The following is a 19,924-nucleotide window of genomic DNA, read 5'->3' as shown; positions in this document are numbered from 1 at the left end:
CTTCTCTCTGTCAGTGAAGTCCATTCTGAAACGCGTCCGAAAATTAACTAATTCCGCAATACTTGTCATACAGGCACGAGTGTTTTTCCATAATGAAGCTTGAACTCTCTTCTTTTAAATGAATTAATTTATATAAAAAAACAAATATTCTCAGTTTATGTAATCTGTATGAAAAGAGAGAGATGTCAGTATTTTTCTTTCCAGCTCATTATACCTAATTACGCGTTAATGTGGCACGCCCACGGAGAGCGTGCGGTATTCAGACGCAAATGATCTAAGGCAAGCCATTCAAACATGCCAACGCCCACCAGCTGGATTATAAAACAGATCAAGTTTAGTAAGTATCTTACTACCGCTGTGTACACAGCGTATCCCTACGCTGTGAGGAATAATACTATCTAATAACCCTGGAAAATGGTAGTTGGTAGTTTCATTTCGAGGAGCAACGGATCCAGCTGTTGTAGCAAGTCATTTATTCTTAAGTGCTTTGTTCTAATCGCGATATTGCATAGTGTCTGACTGTAAACCGCAAAAAGACTGTTTAAATATGAATTGGGTGTCTGTGTGTAGGCTAAATGATGAATGAACGGCACAGGGGCGTGCGCTTTTACTACAGTTATACAGCGCGTGTCTGTGCCGTTCATTCACTCTCGCACCTACATTAGTAAACGTTATGTTTACATGAACACATCCAAACTATATTGCTATAGCCTACTAAGATGAGTAAAAATAGACTGAAATATGTTAAAATAAAATGTCTGTATAAGCAACAAACTGCAAATTAACATGTATATGCTAATATATCATACACAATCTGTTACAGACTAAATAGGAATGTTTAGACAAGATTTTGTGATTAGTTTTGGATAGATTATAAAGTTTTGACTGTAAAAAAAGACTAATGTCAAATTAAATAGGTACTCTTTTGTTCACCAATTTCTGCTCATAGTTAAATATACTATAGTATGATGTTTTGTCAAAAATAAAGTAGGTATATTGAATTATCAACTAAGATGTTATTATAGTGTTTGACCAATATTCAAACTAATGAATCCTTACCTTTTTAAATACGTATGATAAAATGTATACTTTTTACAAAGAAATACACTTGAAATATTGTTAAAATTGTGATTGTTGTTGTAATTGTAACCTATTTGTAATTGGTTACAATTTCTAATTGTAAAATATGTATATATAGATAATTTCTACACGCATATTGCCTTTCAAAACAAAAGGTGTCTTATAAAATTTAAATCAATGTATTGTTTTGTGTAAATGATTAGGCAGGATGATTTTCAGCTCATTTTGAAGCAAAAATTCTAGGCAACAACACCCATTAGTCAAAAGTCTTGTGGACACATATTTAGAATGTGTTTTGTGGCCTTATTTCAGACACTTTAAGTTTTAGTTTTTTCAATAACCACGCATAAACATTATTCTCTAAAAAATACAAACATGTACATACCTGTTGCTCACATATTACGGTAGCCCCGTTTGTGCTATATAGAGTGAATTTACACCTTTGCCATTAACATGTTTATAAATAACTGAAAAAAGCACAAATGTCAGAGCATGTCAGAACACCTCAAGGACCCCAAAAATCCCTTAGACTTCAGAGGGTTAAAGCTCACTTGAAGTTACATCAAAAACTACTATCCTAACTGCTAAAGTTCTTACATTATTTAAAAGAAGTGAACAGTCAATAATAAAATAAGAACAAATTCACAAATTACAGAAATTAATAATTAAGCCTAAATGTAAAATAACACTATTTGTTCACTCTAGAAATTAAATATATTGTTTCATCTTTGTTAAAGCTGTATTTTGTTGTTTTATTAATATTAATGACAGTAGGAATAGTAGATGTGTGCTGTCACTTTAAGACCAACTACATAGACTGATAAAAGTTACAAACACTGTTCACGTATGACATAAACGAGAGAATACTTGCCGAGAAGGGCATTTAGATGGGGTTTTTGTGTTCAGGCAAGGAAACGCGAAAGAGGAATCAATTCAGTGTTTGAGCACTATCTGAAACGTGTCTCTCTCTCTCTCTCTCTCTCTCTCTCTCTCTCTCTCTCTCTCTCTCTCTCTGCGCACACGCACACTTCGGGTACGTGCGGCTGTGCGTACAGATAACGAGTGAGTCACGATTTTTGCCTCTTCTACATTTTAAAATTGTTTGAATATGTAATTTGGACAAAGACAAAACGCGTCCAAATTCTAAACTTTCACTCTATGTTGGTTAATTTAGCATTTAATCCGCTAATCACAGATGGCCGAACCGTGGGGCCTGATCCGTACGGATCACGGATCAACTGCGATCCGTTCCACCCCTAATATATACAGAGCTATGTATTACACCCATTAACCTGTTTTGTGACTTTTTAATCCGATTTCTGCAAGCAAATCTGCAGAAATTCATGCATGTACAACACAGTTAACTCACAAATTTACAAACACCCATTCTCTGTGAAATTAGATAAGACACGCACACTAAGTATCTTCTTTATTTTGTTTGAACTGGTATGGAATGTGGTCCGGAATATGAAACAATTTCAGTCGCTGAATTGAACGCTCCACGTGTAATCCTAGCTCTTGAGATTAATCTGTTATTGTTCTCTTCCTCCTGTGTGAACTGTCCATTGACAAGGAAAGACGGGATGTTTTTCTTGCTACGTAACTTAAACATCTTCGTGCTTCGGCTTGTCTATAGAGTGTTGCCAAAGTTAACGTTAACTAGTTTGCCTTAGCTAGCTAGTTTCATCTTAACTAGGCGGCACAGAACAAGGCCTGACAACCGAAACATGATGCAAGATTTGGGTTTATAGCGCCAAACAACATATAGATCCCATAGACTACATAAGCCTTTTTCTCAAAGGGCCGGTTTCGCTTTGGTTAGCACCCACTGGGACCAAAGTTTCTTCATTCGTTTAAGATTTGTAACTTGCCTTATGAACTGCAGCCGTTTCCTCTTCTCTTTCTCGTCACAGGGAAAGCGGTAAAATGACAGTTGAATGTCACTTGTTTTTTTAATCTATTCAAACAACTCAGCACTGCGGCATGGTTTAATTTGTATAGCGCCTTTCCTAAGCTCAAGGACGGTTCACAGTAACAGTAAAGAACAAGCAACAGTTTACACGTACAAGCAACAGTTTACACGTGACTGCCTTGCACAAAATTACTGCCTTGGTAGTTCTTGTGTTAAATTAATAGGCCAAAGACCGGGAAGATGGTGCTGTATTTCCCCCGGGGGCTGAAGGTGTGTTTTCCATCGGTATTCCAGTGCTGGCAGGGGCGTTTCACCATTTTGGGGGCCCTAAGCAAAGTCAGGACCTGGGAGCCCTCATGCCCCAACATTGCCTAAGATTTTGAATTGCACAACAGTATTGGCCGCTCCCGAATTAGAGCACATTCACATCAGTTTGCCGCTCAATCGCGAGTTACTGTCAGTATTATTAGTTACTAAAGCCTACATTTTGCTACTGGGCGGCAGTGGTTCAGTGGTTCATGTAGGTTGTCTACAAACCGAAAGGTTGGTGGTTCGATCCTCGGTTCCACCTGACCAAGTGTCGAGGTGTCCATGAGCAAGACACCTAACCCCAGCTGCTCCCGACGAGCTGAGTGGCGCCTTGCATGGCTGACACCGCCGTCGGTGTATGAATGAATGAGTGAATGGGTGAATGTGAGGCAATATGTAAAGCGCTTTGGTGGCCATTGGGTCTGTTAAAGCGCTATACAAATGCAGTCCATTTACCATTTAATATTGAGTATATAGAAGTGAGAGTATTTATTTTACTTTGAACTGCACACAAAATTTTCTACAGTTTGGTATGAGACATAAAAAAATTGGTTTAAAAAAAAAAGTGTGTCCTTTGTCTTGGACAAATGATTCAGAATCCTTTAAAGTCCCTGTAAAGGCAATTTAAAAAAAAAAATCTAAAACGGGGCTTGATGACGCACTGGAGTCCCTGAGCTCCTGGACACGCCCCTACTTGATGACGCACTGGAGCCCCTGAGCTCCTGGACACGCCCCTACTTGATGACGCACTGGAGCCCCTGAGCTCCTGGACACGCCCCTACTTGATGACGCACTGGAGCCCCTGAGCTCCTGGACACGCCCCTACTTGATGCCGCACTGGATCGAGCCACAGAGGCTGGCCGCTCCCGAATAAGAGCACATTCACATCAGTTTGCCGCTCAATCGCGAGTTACTGTCAGTATTATTAGTTACTAAAGCCTACATTTTGCTAACTAGCTATGCGTTCGTCACGGAAATGCGTATTACCTGGATGCGGTCACGTACAAAACAGATCGGTGTCCTTATTTACATTTCCGAAAAACGATCACATCAAGAAGAGGTGGATTAATTTTGTGAAGAGCCACTTTGATGGAGAGCTGAGGATCACCGCAAACACCCGCCTCTGTAGTGATCATTTTAAACGGGATAGTTTTATAAACTTTTGTCGGAAACAAGTGGGATTCACTGATAATCCGCTGTAACTGGTTAATGGGGCTGAACCGACAATCTCCCGCATCTCTATCTCATCTCTATCTCAGACTATCTCTGGTGAGTGCTTCCCGCGAGAGGGCGTGGTTTCAGCGCAGCCAGCGGACACGCCCCAGCGTTTGAGAGCAGAGACTACTGCTAATTTTTTCAAGATTTTGATAGCCTTTATGTACTTGCCGACTTTTTTTATCATTCAAAATTTGGTTGGGTGGCTAATAACACATTTTTCTGTGGTGTGACAAACTCATAAGACATAATTCATTTTGACTTTACAGGGACTTTTTTGGAATAAATTGAAGGTCTTGGTTTTACTTTGAGCAAGAGTTGTCTTTGTGTCCACTATCTTGCTGAATGTAGTTCTTTCAGCTTTCTTGTTTTTTTTTTGTTTATTTGTTTTTTTTGGTAATAACAATCCGCTGTGAAACGACGAGGAATTTTGTCACAATTTTGAGGAAAATCGAAATCCTTTATTTGAACTGGTCCCCTTTTGACAATGCTGCATCTTTGTTGGTCAGTGGGCGGCCGTGACATGGCTGAGTCTTCCTCCTCTTCAAATGTTTCATTTAGATTTTTAGGCTAAAAAAACTGATTTCTTTAGTTTTTAAGCGCCGCTTGGATGCACGCTTCATGGTTGTTTCTTTCTATGTAACTGGGCCGCACGTTAATGGATGATGTCTAAAGCAATCATTAAATGATTTAACCGCTTGTGGCCAGTAGGGGGCCCCCAAGCCAGACAGTGCCCCACGCAATTGCGTGCTTTTGGTGGTGGGTAAACACGCTACTGGGCAATGGCCGAGTGAAGATGTCTGTTCTGTGCTGTTTTGGGTTCAGTAAAAGTTACGATGTTGTAAGACTGGAAAACAGGTTGAGGACCGATCATTCCTCGAGTGGACAAAGGACCCTGCTGAAAATTACCATTTGAACTCACTCTCATGCACCATTCGAGACGCAAGTCTCACCCCAGAATACTTCTAAGCTACATCTTTTACCTTGATCCCTCATTCTCTCCCCACTTCTTTTCCCTCATGTTGAAATCATCTGAAATTCATCCAAAATATATAGGGTTTTAATGTGAACAATTATCATGCCATTTTATACATGTTTAGTATCATTTGAAATGTCTCAGTGCGACTGGTACAAAAGGTAATAAAGTTCTTAATAGTTTAGAAATATCTTGCACACAGAAGGGTGTGTCTTAAAAACAAATGGTCAGAAGGTGTTAACTCAATGCAAATTTCCACTGTTAAGTAAATGGTTCAATGTAATTTAACTTCTGCCCCAGTAAGTCTGGGACAGTGATTAAGGTGAATTTCCACTGTGAACTCATGTTTACATTTGAAATGAGTTCTGGCTATATACGTAATGGAATGCAGCAAAAAGATCAGGGCCTTTTCTGTACCTCAGATCAGCCTGTGAGGCTGATAGTTGCCGAAACTCTCAGCTCCATGTATTTCTTAAATGTCGGGTTAACATTTCTCCTCTTTATTCAAGAGCATTTGAAGTTTTGTATTGATTATCTTTGAGCTGATTATGAAATTGTTATGATACATTTACCTGACATAATTGTTACATTTGATTTATTCTAACTGACTTTGTTCATTTTAACTCTAATGTAAATAATGTCAGTCAAACATTTGCTCACATTTAATGATGCATGGATATCATTAAAACCTTTTTTATTTATGGAGTCAGATGAAATAACAAGTAAATACATATGAGAAAATGTATTGAATTTAATCAAAAATACTTTGCCCCAAGAAAAGACAGTAACACGCAAAGACCTTCCGTGCTGGTGGGATGCCGGACTGACTTCAGCTGAGAGCAGTGTAGTTTTTTCAGGTTGTGAGGAAATATAAAACTGAGTATCATTGACAATGTAGTGAAATCTAATTATAATGACTCCTAGTCAAGTCAAGTCACCTTTATTTATATAGCGCTTTTACAATGCAAATTGTTTCAAAGCAGCTTTACAGAGATAACAGGAAAGTTAAGTTGTAATAGTATTGTTAAATTCAAAATTAAATGTTAAATGTCCCCAACTAAGCAAGCCAAAAGCCAATGGCGAATGAAGGCGAAAAAAAGGCGACAGTGGCAAGGAACCAAAACTCCATCAGGTGACAGAATGGAGAAAAAAACCCAGGCTCAGTCGGGGGGCCAGTCCTCCTTTGGCCAACAAACGAACAGTCTATGATTATGATTTAGGCGGCATAATAGGTCAGAAGTCAGATTGGATCAGAACTTCCACAATATTTATCCAGTTCATCTGGTTAGGGGTCGGAGTCATCACACCGGTATGGAGATGAGTTTCTTGAGGTGTCCATGAGGCCTTCACAGTGTTGATGAGGCTTTCACAGTGTTGATGAGGCTGGCACTTCAGGGATGCGTTGTCGTAGTGTCCATGGGATGGTCCTTCATCAGATCTGGATATGGCATGGATCCGGTGGACTGCGGTAAACCTCGGGATAAATAGAGAGACTAATATTAGCGTAGACGCCATCCTTCTTATGATGTACAAAGTACATCAGGATTTATGGGAAGTGTTCCCGGTTCCGGCTGATCTAAACTATGCAGCCTAACATTGAATTATAGCAATCTATAATGTGTTATGTGTATGCTAAGCCAAAGAGATGTGTTTTTAGTCTAGATTTGAACTGACAGACTGTGTCTGCTTCCCGGACAATGTTAGGAAGATTGATCCAAAGTTTTGGTGCCAAGTAGGAAAAGGATCTACCGCCAGCAGTTGATTTTGATATTCTAGGTATTATCAACTGGCCAGAATTTTGAGATCGCAATAGACGTGAAGGACTATAATGCGTTAAGAGCTCGCTCAAGTACTGCGGAGCTAAACCATTTAGTGCTTTGTAAGTAATCAGCAATATTTTAAAATGTATACGATGTTTAATAGGGAGCCAATGCAGTGTTGACAGAACCGGGCCAATATGGTCATACTTCCTGGTTCTGGTAAGAACTCTGGCGGCTGCGGTTTAGACCAGCTGTAGTTTGTTTATTAAGCGTGCAGGGCAACCACCCAGTAGAGCATTACAATAATCTAGCCTTGATGTCATGAACGCATGAACTAGTTGTTCCGCATTTGTCAATGAGAGCATATGACGTAATTTAGATATATTTTTAAGATGGAAAAATGCGCTTTTACAGATATTAGACACGTGAGTTTCAAATGAGAGATTGGTATCAAAGAGCACACCCAGGTTCCTAACTGACGACGAAGACTTGACAGATCAGCCATCAAGTGTTAGACGGTATTCTAGGTTAGTACGTGTGGAAGTTTTTTGTCCAATAATTAGAATCTCTGTTTTTTCAGAATTTAGTAGAAGGAAATACTAGTCATCAAATTTTTAATATCAACTATGCATTCCGATAATTTTGTGAATTGGTAAGTTTCGTTAGGTTTTGAGGAAATATAGAGCTGAGTATCATCAGCATAACAGTGAAAACTAATTCCATGTTTCCTAATGATATCTCCTAAAGGTAGCATGTACAGAGTGAACAGCAGCGGTCCTCGTACTGAGCATTGTGGTACGCCATACTGAACTTGTGATCGATAAGACATGTCTTCATTTACTGCTACAAACTGATAACGGTCAGATATGTATGATTTAAACCATGTTAGTGCAATTCCACTAATGCCAACATAGTTTTCTAGTCTATTTAATAGAATGTTGTGGTCAATGGTGTCAAATGCAGCACTAAGATCAAGTTACACTAATAGAGAGATACAACCACGATCGGATGATAAGAGCAAATCATTTGTGACTTTAATGAGAGCAGTCTCAGACTTATGGTGCGGTCTAAATCCGGACTGAAAATCCTAGCAGATAGCATTTCCTTCAAGAAAGGAACACAGTTGTGAGGATACTGCCTTTTCTAATATCTTTGACAGAAACGGCCTGTAATTGGCTAATTCCGTAGGATCAAGTTGCGTTTTTTTAACAAGCGGTTTAATCATAGTCAGCTTAAAGGTTTTTGGTACGTATCTTAGAGACAAAGATGAATTATTGAGAAGAGGATCTATGACCTCTGGAAGCATCTCTTTCAATAGTTTAGTCTGTATAGGGTCTAACATACAAGTTGTCGATTTAGATGAGTTAACGATTTTGCAAAATTCTTCTTCTCCTATAGCAACGAATTAATCAAATTTTTCCTCAGGGAGAATACAATGCACTGCCTGATGCAATACTGTAGTAGACGGTTGCATAGTTATAATTTTGTCCCTGATATTATCGATCTTATAAGTGAAGAGGTTCATAAAGTCATTACTGCTGTGTTTCTTGGAAACTTCTGGGCTTGAAGCTTTTGTTTTCGTTAGTTTAACTACTTTTTCAAATAAATACCTAGGATTATGTTTATTTTCTTCTAATAGGGTTGAAAAATAAGCAGATCTAGCTTACTCCTAGGGGAAGCATGTACAAGGGGAAAAGCAGAGGACCGTATACTGACTCCTGTGTCACACCATACTTGTTTCATTAGATGTCTCTTCATATCTAAAAAAAAAAAGTGGTAGCAGTTTATTTGTTTGTAACTTTAATTAACTTAAATTGTGAGGCTTGATCCTGACTGATATCTTTCACAGATACAATTTCTATGAAAAAAATGAAATAGTTGAGAGGACAATATTTTTCTACTATTTTAGATATAAATTGTAGATATATGAGATCTTTCTGTAATTTACCACTTCTCCTCGGTCAAACTGGGTTTTTGATTAAGGGTTTGAGCAATTCTAGCATTATGGACGTGACATTTTCAGTCAAAACGTGAAATATAAATTCTCATAGAATGTCATTACCTATATATTGAATCATCTGTTTATATTTTTCTAAGCCCATGAAAATAGAGTCCAGACATCAGAAAAATATCAGTCTATAAATGTGTTTTAGATGAGGGAAATACATGCGTCACAAAGTGACAAAAAAAAAGACAAGTTTTTGGGAGACACATTTTGTAGACTTTATCAGGAATTTATCAGACTGGAAATGTGTATAAAATGCTTTAAAAAACTTTAACAGAGACCTCTAGTGGGTATTTAATAGAGCTCCCCCCACTAAAGATCTTTCTAGTTGACTAGTAGTCATTAATTTAAGCTATTAGTAGACTAATCACATGTTTAGCCTATTACATTAATATAGTAAACCATAATGAGCCTATAGGCATACCGTATTTTCCGCACTATAAGGCGCACCTTCAATGAATGACCTATTTTAGAACATTAACTGTATATAGGGCGCACCGGATTACAAGCCGCATAAGATACTGCAGTCAAACGTTTGACTGGGTTTGCGTTATGCATCCACTAGATGTGCTATTTAATGTGCTATTAGTAAGTAGTATTAATAAAGATGGGTTTATTAGTAAGCGTGAGCGCGCTGGGGCGGGCACAAAACTTACATTCGCAGGCTGACTCATATGAGTATTAATGTGCGGCGGCTCGCTGACAGCGATGGCATGCTGCCAGGGGTGTGAAGTAACGAATTACAAATACTCACGTTACTGTAATTAAGTAGTTTTTTCTTTCAGAAATTGTACTTTTTTGAGTAGTTTAAAAATTGTAATTTTACTTTTACTTGAGTACATTTTAAGTGATGTATCCATACTTTTTCTCCGCTATTTTCCTTCTGTTTGTGGTCGTTACTCATTACATGCTTGTTTTAATTTTATTTTTATCCATCAACGTGATTGGACCGAGTAATCGGTCTCGTGACTGTTATCAAATCAAATTAAGTATAGAAAACTTTAACCGCCTATTCCTGCTGTTACTCGTGACTGCTGTGGAAGTGGATTCTTCACGCATCAATTCAATCCAGATATCAGCGTCTTCCTCTAATATGCTAAGGTACATTTCACATTTCTGCGTTATATGATATTTATATAGGCTGCTCTGTCTACAGGGCCTAACATTTGGTCTGAGGTTGGGGGTATTGCGTGACGAGTTCATAATGCGGTGAATTCCCGCTCCCATTTACTTCACAATCACATTATAGAGAGACGCGCGTCACGATCTGTGCACTGCCGCATCTCGCGCTCGCCATGCCGCCAGATTCAGAATCAGTGCACTCTATTAACCATGGCGTTAACTTGAACTGCGTTTCTCTCAGTGCATGACTACAGCTCATTAATAAACATTAATAAATAAATGATCCATTATACAATCCGTCTTCGTTTGGCAAATGCACTTGAGGAAAAACATTTTTTATGTTCAACTTTTATTTTTTTGTGTGTGGATACTGCTGCTAAAACAGCTTCGAGACTACAAAGAGACATGCATTTGTGTGTGTGTGTGTGTGTGTGTGTGTGTGTGTGTGTGTGTGTGTGTGTGTGTGTGTGTGTGTGTGTGTGTGTGTGTGTGTGTGTGTGTGTGTGTGTTTGTTTGTTTCTTTTGTAAAAGTTTCCTGGATATAACTTCCCTATTTAATGCACAATTTTCCTTACAAATTATATTATCAGCATTACAATGTGAGTAAATGTAGCCGTGTAAAATGTAAGGGATGATGCCACCCTTCTAGAACAATGTGCATTTACCTTTAAATTGTAACATATTTAATAGCATGGAATTAAAGTGTGTAATTAGTGTTAGCCTACTATCTTAGCCTTTTTCAGTGCATTAGGTGAGGTAATCTGATAATATTACTGATTCTCATTTATCAAAACACTAACATTGGTACCGTTTTGGAGAGAAATTGGGTATTTTTTAATCTCTCTATTTAACCCATCTCATGGTGTGTGATGCTGAACTATCATATGAGTTTCTAAAGGTTTTTGAATTCTTTACACAGTTATGAATTTTGATATTTTATGTGCAACAATAGCATGCTCAGGCGTAATTTTAAATGCTTTTTCCCCCCAAATAATATGATTTAAATGGTGATGAGTGTACTGATTTGATGCATTTTAAAAAGATGGATAATAGATCCATAATAGATCCAAGAATGGAATAGATCCATTGTTCAATCTTTCTGGCAAAGAACAAAATATAATGTGAATTACAGTATGTGCAATTTTTTTTTATTTATAAATTGACCCTTCGCTAAGCCCCGCCCTCCCTAGTTACTGTTGCTACACCTGTCAAGCTTTCGCGCCTGGCACATCTATTACAGTGTGTATGCACCGGTGTCAGACATTCTCAATGAGATAATTACTAATTTTTGGCGAACATGTGAAATATCTGAGAGAGCAAGACAAAAGGGACTGCAGTAGGCTATGCATTCGAGGGGTATATCCATGACATATGTGACCAGTCACGGAAACTAGGGACACAAGTCGGTTCTGGGGCATTTTGAGTTATTCATAGATTCTGAGAGTGTAATATCCAAGCTTTCCAACGATGTGTAACATGTGGAAATCTGATAATATTTGGAGAAGTTGTGGCCATTTTAAAGTAGGCACTTAAAAAAGCTCAAAGAGGAGAAAACGAGCTAAAGATTGTGCAGTTCTCACCTGTCTCTGCTGCTGGGGGTGACAATAGGGCTCATTTACATCTCATTTAGATAAGCCATACCCCCTGTAAAGCTCCTCCATGTGCTTTACAGCTTTTTTTACACTTCGAATGAGTGCACTTCTGCCGCACTAGGCGAAAAACAATTGTGCTGCCCCTCTATTTGCAACGTACCAGCAACAACACACAAAGACCAATAATGCCATATAGCCTGCATATAACGCGAAACCAGCAACAACACATAAAGACCAATATGCCATATACATATAACGCAAAACCAGCAACAACACACAAAGACCAATATGCCATATAGCCTGCATATAACGCAAAACCAGCAACAACACACAAAGGCCAATATGCCATGTACATACAGTATAACGCAAAACCAGCAACAACACACAAAGACCAATATGCCATATACATATAACACAAAACCAACAACAACAAACAAAGACCAATAAGCCATAGGCCTACATATAGCGCAAATAGTACGCAACGCTCGTGTGCCCAAAATGTCAACAATATTAAAGTTTATGTAGGAGGCAAATGCCTGCTGGCATTTTTCTTTAAGCAGTCATTTCTGCAATTTTCCAAATAATCACATTTCACCTCCTCAAATTACTGTTGCAAATCTCTTTACACCACTTTCTTATGTGCGTATACACACACAAATGAAATGTCCGCAAGCACATTATATCATCAGCAGGTTCAGCATCTTAAATAACGACTAAAGAGCAAATGAAGCTTAACTTACATTTCAGAAACACGCACGGCAGGCCTTCATCGCAGCAGCAAAGGTCTTAACTGCATCCTCTATTTCGATTCTCCGTCACATATGAAACAGCCAGCCACCGCTGTCAGCGAGCCGAGCCGCCGTATTGAAGCACTGAGGGCGAGCGCGCTGCGCCCATACCTCCGGTTCAGTTTCCCGAGCCCACGAAGTGCGGCGAAAACATTTTCGGTGTAACTGCCAGACGGTTCATCTCGTCTGCGACAATCTTTGCGGCATCCATCTTCATTGAATTTTGATATCAGAGAGAGCTGGCCAGAGCACAGCATAATAAGTAGCCATGTGGTTGACTTGGAGGGCGGGGGCAAAAGCGCCGGGTTATTCAGTATGGAAATACACACAGACAATGACACGCCACGCCCCTACTGCATGGTAGAATCTCCGAAAACAAGCCGATTTCAACCTCAAAATGTAAGCTTTTAAATATACCAATACTGCTATCTCAAACATGGAGAGGCTTCTTCGTGATTTCAATTAACAGATTCTCCAAAAAATTGAAAATCACCAATTTTGACAAAAAACTCTTCTTTCTCATTTTGCTCGAAAGTTGTGCTGCCGACTTGTGTCCCTGGTTTCTGTGACGGGTCACATATGCAACCGATTAGCGAATAATTTCATAAAAATTGAAGCTAAAGCCTATAACGTTAGTCCCAGCGCAAGCAGCAAAGTCTCATACGCTGACCATTCAAATGGGAAACACACAAATTGAGGAACAGCTACGTTCGTGCACAGCAGGGTAAGTGAAATGTGAAAACAATCTAATAATTATAAATCAAAAAGTTTATCCATAAATTTTGTGGAATAACACTAACACCGGTAGAGCCGCGATCAGATTGGGTTAAAGTTACTCAGTCAGGGGTAGTTGGCCATCGATTAACAAAATGCTGAAATATATATAAGTATGTCAGTGAGCTTGTCTTTAATCGTCTTATTTTATGTTAAAACATATGCATTATGAACAAAGAACCGTCATTATTTCCAACTTCCAATCAATAGGTTTTTATGTTAATCCTGTGGACATGTAGTTGTGAATGGGGTCTCCAACACTGCTGGATCCACGCACATCATTTCTCCCCTTGGCTTTTAGATTTTCGGGAAGGAAGGAAAAATTCCACTCCCCCTTCCAAACTTTTAGGATCCCGGGTATCAGATTTGCACAATCCATATGCACAACGCTTCGGCATGTTTCCCTCGCTCGAGAGCTTGCCAGACCTCCCGCGCCTAGTTACGGTTGCTAAGACACGATTGGCCAGTGGCGGTTTTTGGGCGTGGCTTAGCAGCTTAGGGTCAATTGTAGTGCACAGTGTTTATTATAAGGGGTAGAATCCACAGCTCAGTACTCACTACTCACTACTCATGAGTACTTTTAAATAAGCTACCTTTTTACTCTTACTCAAGTAGTTTTGTGGACAAGTACTTTTTACTCTATTCACACTACATTTTTTGGAATGTAATGGTACTTTTACTTGAGTATGTTTTTTCAGTACTCTTTCCACCACTGGTGAGCGCTCGTGAGCGGGCATAACCTGATTTATACGAGGTTGAACTGGCCGTGTGACAGAGCGGGCATAAGATGGACACGAGGGCGAGTTCGCGGGTGAATTTAATAACGCTGAGCGTTATTAACCAATTGATCCAACTAACCAATTGAGCCATATATAAGGCGCTCCGGATTATTAGGCTTACTGTCGTTTTTTCAGAAAATGAAAGGCTTTTAAGTGCGCCTTATAGTGTGGAAAATACGGTACATTTATTCAGCGCATAAAGCTTGCTGCTATAGACATTTTTCATGTAAGTGAGGCAAGCATATACGCTGAGTTTCAGTTCATATTTGTGACAAGCTCCAGTTCACAGAGACTGCGACGGCAGAAAGCGTATCATGATTGTTTTCTCTTTTTTTTTTACAAAAGCACAACGTATTGTTGTATAGTAAACTATTTACAGTCTTGAATGATCTATTACTCTGACCCTTTTTGTATGACTAAAAATGACAGAGTATTTTAAGTTGTTTCGTTATCAGGAAAAAATGCAAGTGATCGCGCCGGCGTCTCCATTTCTAACAGCAAGTGCATTAATATTTTAGCTTCCAACTCTTGAATATGGTCCAATAATATGAATATCATACAAATATTTATAAAAAAAATTTTTAGATAAATGTAGTGTTCTCGTTGATATTAGAATGCAGTTCCTAAAATATTATTCGAATAAATTAATTTCTAAAATGTAATTCTGCTTTCTTGTAAAGCAGTTTGGTCAGCCACTGGCTGATGTAAAATGTGCTATATAAATAAAATAAACTTGAACTTAGGATACGTTAAGCGTGAAACAGATCACAGCAATAGATCTACCGTATAAGTCATCAGCAACATTGTAAACGCGCGACTGAATGCATTTAATATAAAGTGTCCGTAATGGTCACGTTTGTAACGCATTATTATAGTTGATCAGAGCAAATAAGTGAGATGAGTTGTTGATTTATAATTAGAATGAACACAATTTGGCTTTGTACTGAAAGTTATTTAAGTTAATTGCATTAATAATTATTATATGCTATAAACTTAATCTTTAAAACGTTATGGACGTGACAGAGGACTAAACGTTGTGACTTCAGTAATCTAGCCCTTATAAATCCTAAAATCATTGTTCAGACAAAGTGAGTGTATTTATTTTTCAGACAGGTCTCTATTTTTCTATAAAATGTTTACTGTTGACATAAATAAAAAAAATAGGTGGCCTTTGATCTCTCTTTTGAAAACATGAATAAAAGTTGGATGAATTTTTTTTTATACTATAAGTCCATATATGGTGGATAAACAGCAATCTCCTCCAAATTTGTTTTAAAGAACATTAATGCAGTAAAACTCAGGCCTAAAACATAAATAGGGTTTCGTTCTTTTTGTAAAAAAAATATTTTTTTCAGGGTAAGGTGTTGACATTTGCATGGAACTGCAAAATGCAGCCGCAAGACTACTGGCAGGTACTTGGTAATATATAACTCCTGTCTTAAAATCATTGCATTGGTTATCAGTTCCTTATATAATTCATTTTAAGATTCTATTCTTTGCATGGTACAGCCCCTCCATACATTGCTGATCTTATTCATGTTCATGAGTCAAAGGGAAAAGTTTACGATCTAATGCGCAAAATCCCCTACACGTTCCTCGATCGAAACTAAAGTCAAGAGGTGTATAATATAATAGGAACATTATATAAGGAACTGTTTACCAGAGTATATGAGACAATCATCATCGTTTTTAAGAAACATTTAAAAACATTTTTAAGGCTGCCCCCTGATAGTCAACTAAATTTTAGTTAACTAGAAGAGGCTTAGTCAACCAAACCTTTATTAGTCAGTTAGTCGTAGAAAAAAAATAAACTTGTGGCAAAGTCACAGAGTCCGTGAGGGAAAGATAATAAATGGTTCTTAGTGGTAATTACAGTGTGTCGACCTCAAATATGGCATGTCATTTGAAACATGCAAGTAGTAACTTTACATGGTCACTCGCTCTAACGTTAACCTATGAATGTGCGCCAGGCCCGGGGTGGGTAATCGGGAGAATTCCCGGTGGGCCGCTTCACTTGTGGGCCGGTCGAGGATTTTTTTTGTTTTTGTCACATTAGTCCAGGGGTCTCCAACACGTCGCTCGCGAGCTACTAGTAGCTCGTGGCCTGATTGGAGGCAGCTCGCCTATGGACTTTTTGAACAGGATTCTGTGATAACCGTGATCATTTTGGTCAATAATCATGAAATGCAATTTTCATGCCATTTCATCTCTATAGTTAAGATGCACTATAAAATCAACTATAATTATGTGTTTTTACAGTATAATATGCAAAGTATAAAATGTCCTTAAATGTTTTGATTTTTTAAATTTGTGGTTATTAATTTATGTAATTACTTTTTCATTTAATTTTATTACATTGCACAGCACTGTGGTCATCTATGTTGTTTTATTATGTGCTTTATAAATGAGATTGGATTGGATAACTGCCAGTTTGAAATTATTTGTGACATGCAATAAACAAAGCAAAGAATAAACAATATTTCTGATAGGTTCTGAGATTACAGGTAATGCCTCTTTTATTAGCTTTGTGGGTATATGATCTAATGTTGTAGGATACATGTTGTTGGTTTTGATGCTTTACATGACTAAATGTGTTGATGTCTGTTAGTGGTATTTAACTTGTATTTGTCTCTTTTCGCCTTAGACCTAATGCTGCTGAAAGAGGAGAGTGAAGTACTAGATGAAATGGAAAAAGATCATTATGAGAAACATCATGATTTCACCACTGAAGAAAAATGTAGTTGCTCACAGACTGAACATTCATCCTCACAGAAAATACCTTTTAAGACAGAAACTATATGTTACTTCAATTGCCAGGAGTGTGGACAGAGTTTTACTAAAAAAGCAAACCTTAAAATCCACATGAACATTCACACCGGTGAGAGGCCATTTATCTGCCTTCAGTGTGGAAAGAGTTTCACTCAAAAAGGAAGCTTTAACAGGCACATGAGAATTCACACTGGAGAGAAGCCTTACACCTGCCACCAGTGTGGAAAGGGCTTCACAGCAGAACTAAACTTAAGATGTCACATGAACCTTCACACTGGAGAGAAGCCATTCATGTGTGATCAGTGTGGAAAGAGTTTCAGACATAAAGTGACCCTTAATAACCACAGGAGGATTCATTCAAGAGAGAACTGTTTTATATGTCATCAGTGTGGATGGAGTTTCACAGACACCAATCACCTTAAGAATCATGTATTGACTCACACTGGAGAGAAACCTTTCATGTGCAATTATTGTGGAAAGACTTGCTCAAACCAAACAAGCCTTAAGACCCATGTGAGAATTCACACTGGAGAAAAGCCTTTCGCCTGCCATCAGTGTGGAAAGAGTTTTACAGTTAAATTGAGCCTTGAGAGGCACATAAGAGTTCACACTGGAGAGAAGCCTTTCAAGTGTCTTCAGTGTAAAAAGAGTTTCACGTATCAAAAAGACCTGAAGCGTCATTTGCAAACTCATCCTGTAAATACATTGCAGTGTTCTTCAGTGTGACAAAAGGTTTAGAAAAATTTGCCATTTCGGTCCATACATGTTGCATTCATTAGTTTTATATATATATATATATTGAACGTATAAAAATCTGAAAATGGCACATTTATTAATTTTTTGTATTTAATTTTTTTATACAAAAAAAAAACGGATGGAGAAAACAGCTTAATTGATGTTTTTAGGTTCAGGGGTAGAAAATGGCTAAACGGCTTGAATATTCAATTCAATCGAGTGGTCTGCGTTTCGCTACAATGTAAATGAATCTCTGTGCTGTCCAGTGGGTCACACAGCTTTGCCACACAGATTTTGCTAAATAAAACCCAAAATAAGTTGACATCTCGGAATTACGGTAAGTTCGACTTGGCGTGAAAACAGCATAAGCTTGTTGTTTTGGGTAAGGAGGAACTGCAAAAGGTGGGTGGTTGGTTGGTTGTGGCGCTTGGTGACTTGTCTACGACTAAAGGAAGACTCTGATGCTGTGACGTCTGCGTGAGAAGGTACACAGAGGTTTCAAATAAATATGTTGACAGGCAAGTAGGACATTATCCCAGCTAATAGGGAAAATTCCCATAACTTTCACTAACATTCTTTGAAAGTTATGTAATAGGACGAATGTTCTTGTAATGTTGTGAGTAAATGTTCTTATGATGTTATTAATATTTGCTGAATGCAGACGCTTCAACAAACATCTGTTAAAAGAATGGGTCGCTCTCAGGAGCATTCAAGCATGGTGCTGTGATAGGTTGCCACCTGTGCAATAAGTGCATTCATGAAATTTCCTCACTACTAAATATTCCACGGTCAACTCTTAATGGTATTATAACAAAGTGGAAGCAATTGGGAACAACAGCAACTGAGCCACGAAGTGGTAGGCCACGTAAAATCACAGAGCGGGGTCAGCACATGCAGAGGCGCACAGAAATTGCCAAATTTCTGCACAGTCAATAGCTACAGACCTCCAAACTTCGTGCAGCCTTCAGATTAGCTCAAGAACAGTGCGTAGAGCTTCATGGAATGGGTTTTTTGCAGTTGCGTCCAAGCCTTACATCACCATGTGCAATGCAAAGCGTCGGATGCAGTGGTGCAAAGCACGTCACCACTGGACTCTTGAGCAGTGACAAATCACGCTTTTCAGTCTGGCAATCCGATGAACGAGTCTAGGTTTGGCGGTTGCCGGGAGAACGGTGCTTGCCTGACTGCATTGTGCCAAGTGTAAAGTTTTGTGAAGGGGGGATTATGGTGTGGGGTTGTTTTTCAGAGGTTGGGCTTGGCCCCTTAGGTCCAGTGAAAGGAACTCCTAATGCTTCAGCATAACAAAACATTTTGGACAATTTCATGCTCCCAATTTTGTGAGAACAGTTTGCAGATGGCCCCTTTCTGTTCTAACATGACTGCGCACCAGTCCTGACCTCAACCCGATAGAACACCTTTGGGGATGAATTAAAGTGGAGACTGCGAGCCATCTATCATTCGGTCTCCTCTCCACCAATAAGCTGGTGTGTGGTGGGCGTTCTGGCGCAATATGCCTGTAACACATTTGCCATTGTGAGGTATTGTTCAATACATCCTTGAAAAGTACCCCTTATCGCACAACGTTGCCCTGAGGCAACAAAAAGAAGAACTGAATTTGTAAACATGCAAAATAAAAAAAAACTTCATAAAACCTACCAGAAAGGCTTCTCTACACCTTCACACACACACACACACACACACACACACACACACACACACACACACACTTTTTATGTACAGTTCATGTAATTTTAAATAAGATTACTAAGGCAAATAATCTTGCTTTCTTCTCACACCATGTGCTCCTGTGACCATGTGTCAGAAAAGGACGTCCCACATTCAAATGGTGCATGATAGTGACTCCCAAACCTTATTGTACTGTTCTTTAATACTTTTTCAGACATTCTAATTGGTTTCAATAATTTAAAGAAAAATGTACTGGACATAGGGCTTAAGAAATCTTTCCATTGCCTGAGGGCAACGCTGTGCTGTAGAGGGTTAAAAAATATATAACTTTCTCAATTGCAATCTGTCCTGACGTGGTTTAACATTCATTTTGTACTTATGATGAAATGCAGATCATGGATTAAAAAAAAATTTTATTTGAA

The 19,924-nt window shown here is 38.5% G+C and overlaps 1 protein-coding gene across 2 annotated transcripts in view; it reads left to right on the top strand.

Moving 5' to 3' along the window:
* The window catches only part of LOC143742490 (uncharacterized), a 41,278-nt gene extending 21,354 nt beyond the window's left edge, over positions 1 to 19,924 (top strand). For both annotated transcript variants that reach the window (XM_077235369.1, XM_077235368.1), the window contains one exon: positions 16,957 to 19,924. In XM_077235369.1, coding sequence (XP_077091484.1) covers positions 16,957 to 17,807 — 851 coding nt within the window. In that variant the 3' untranslated portion in view covers positions 17,808 to 19,924. The remainder of the gene's footprint in view (positions 1 to 16,956) is intronic.

Source organism: Siphateles boraxobius, unplaced genomic scaffold, assembly GCF_051911475.1.
Source record: "Siphateles boraxobius isolate OS27281-9 unplaced genomic scaffold, OSU_SipBor_1 19, whole genome shotgun sequence".
NCBI lineage: Eukaryota > Metazoa > Chordata > Actinopteri > Cypriniformes > Leuciscidae > Siphateles > Siphateles boraxobius.
This window is presented reverse-complemented; position numbering and strand designations above follow the sequence as displayed.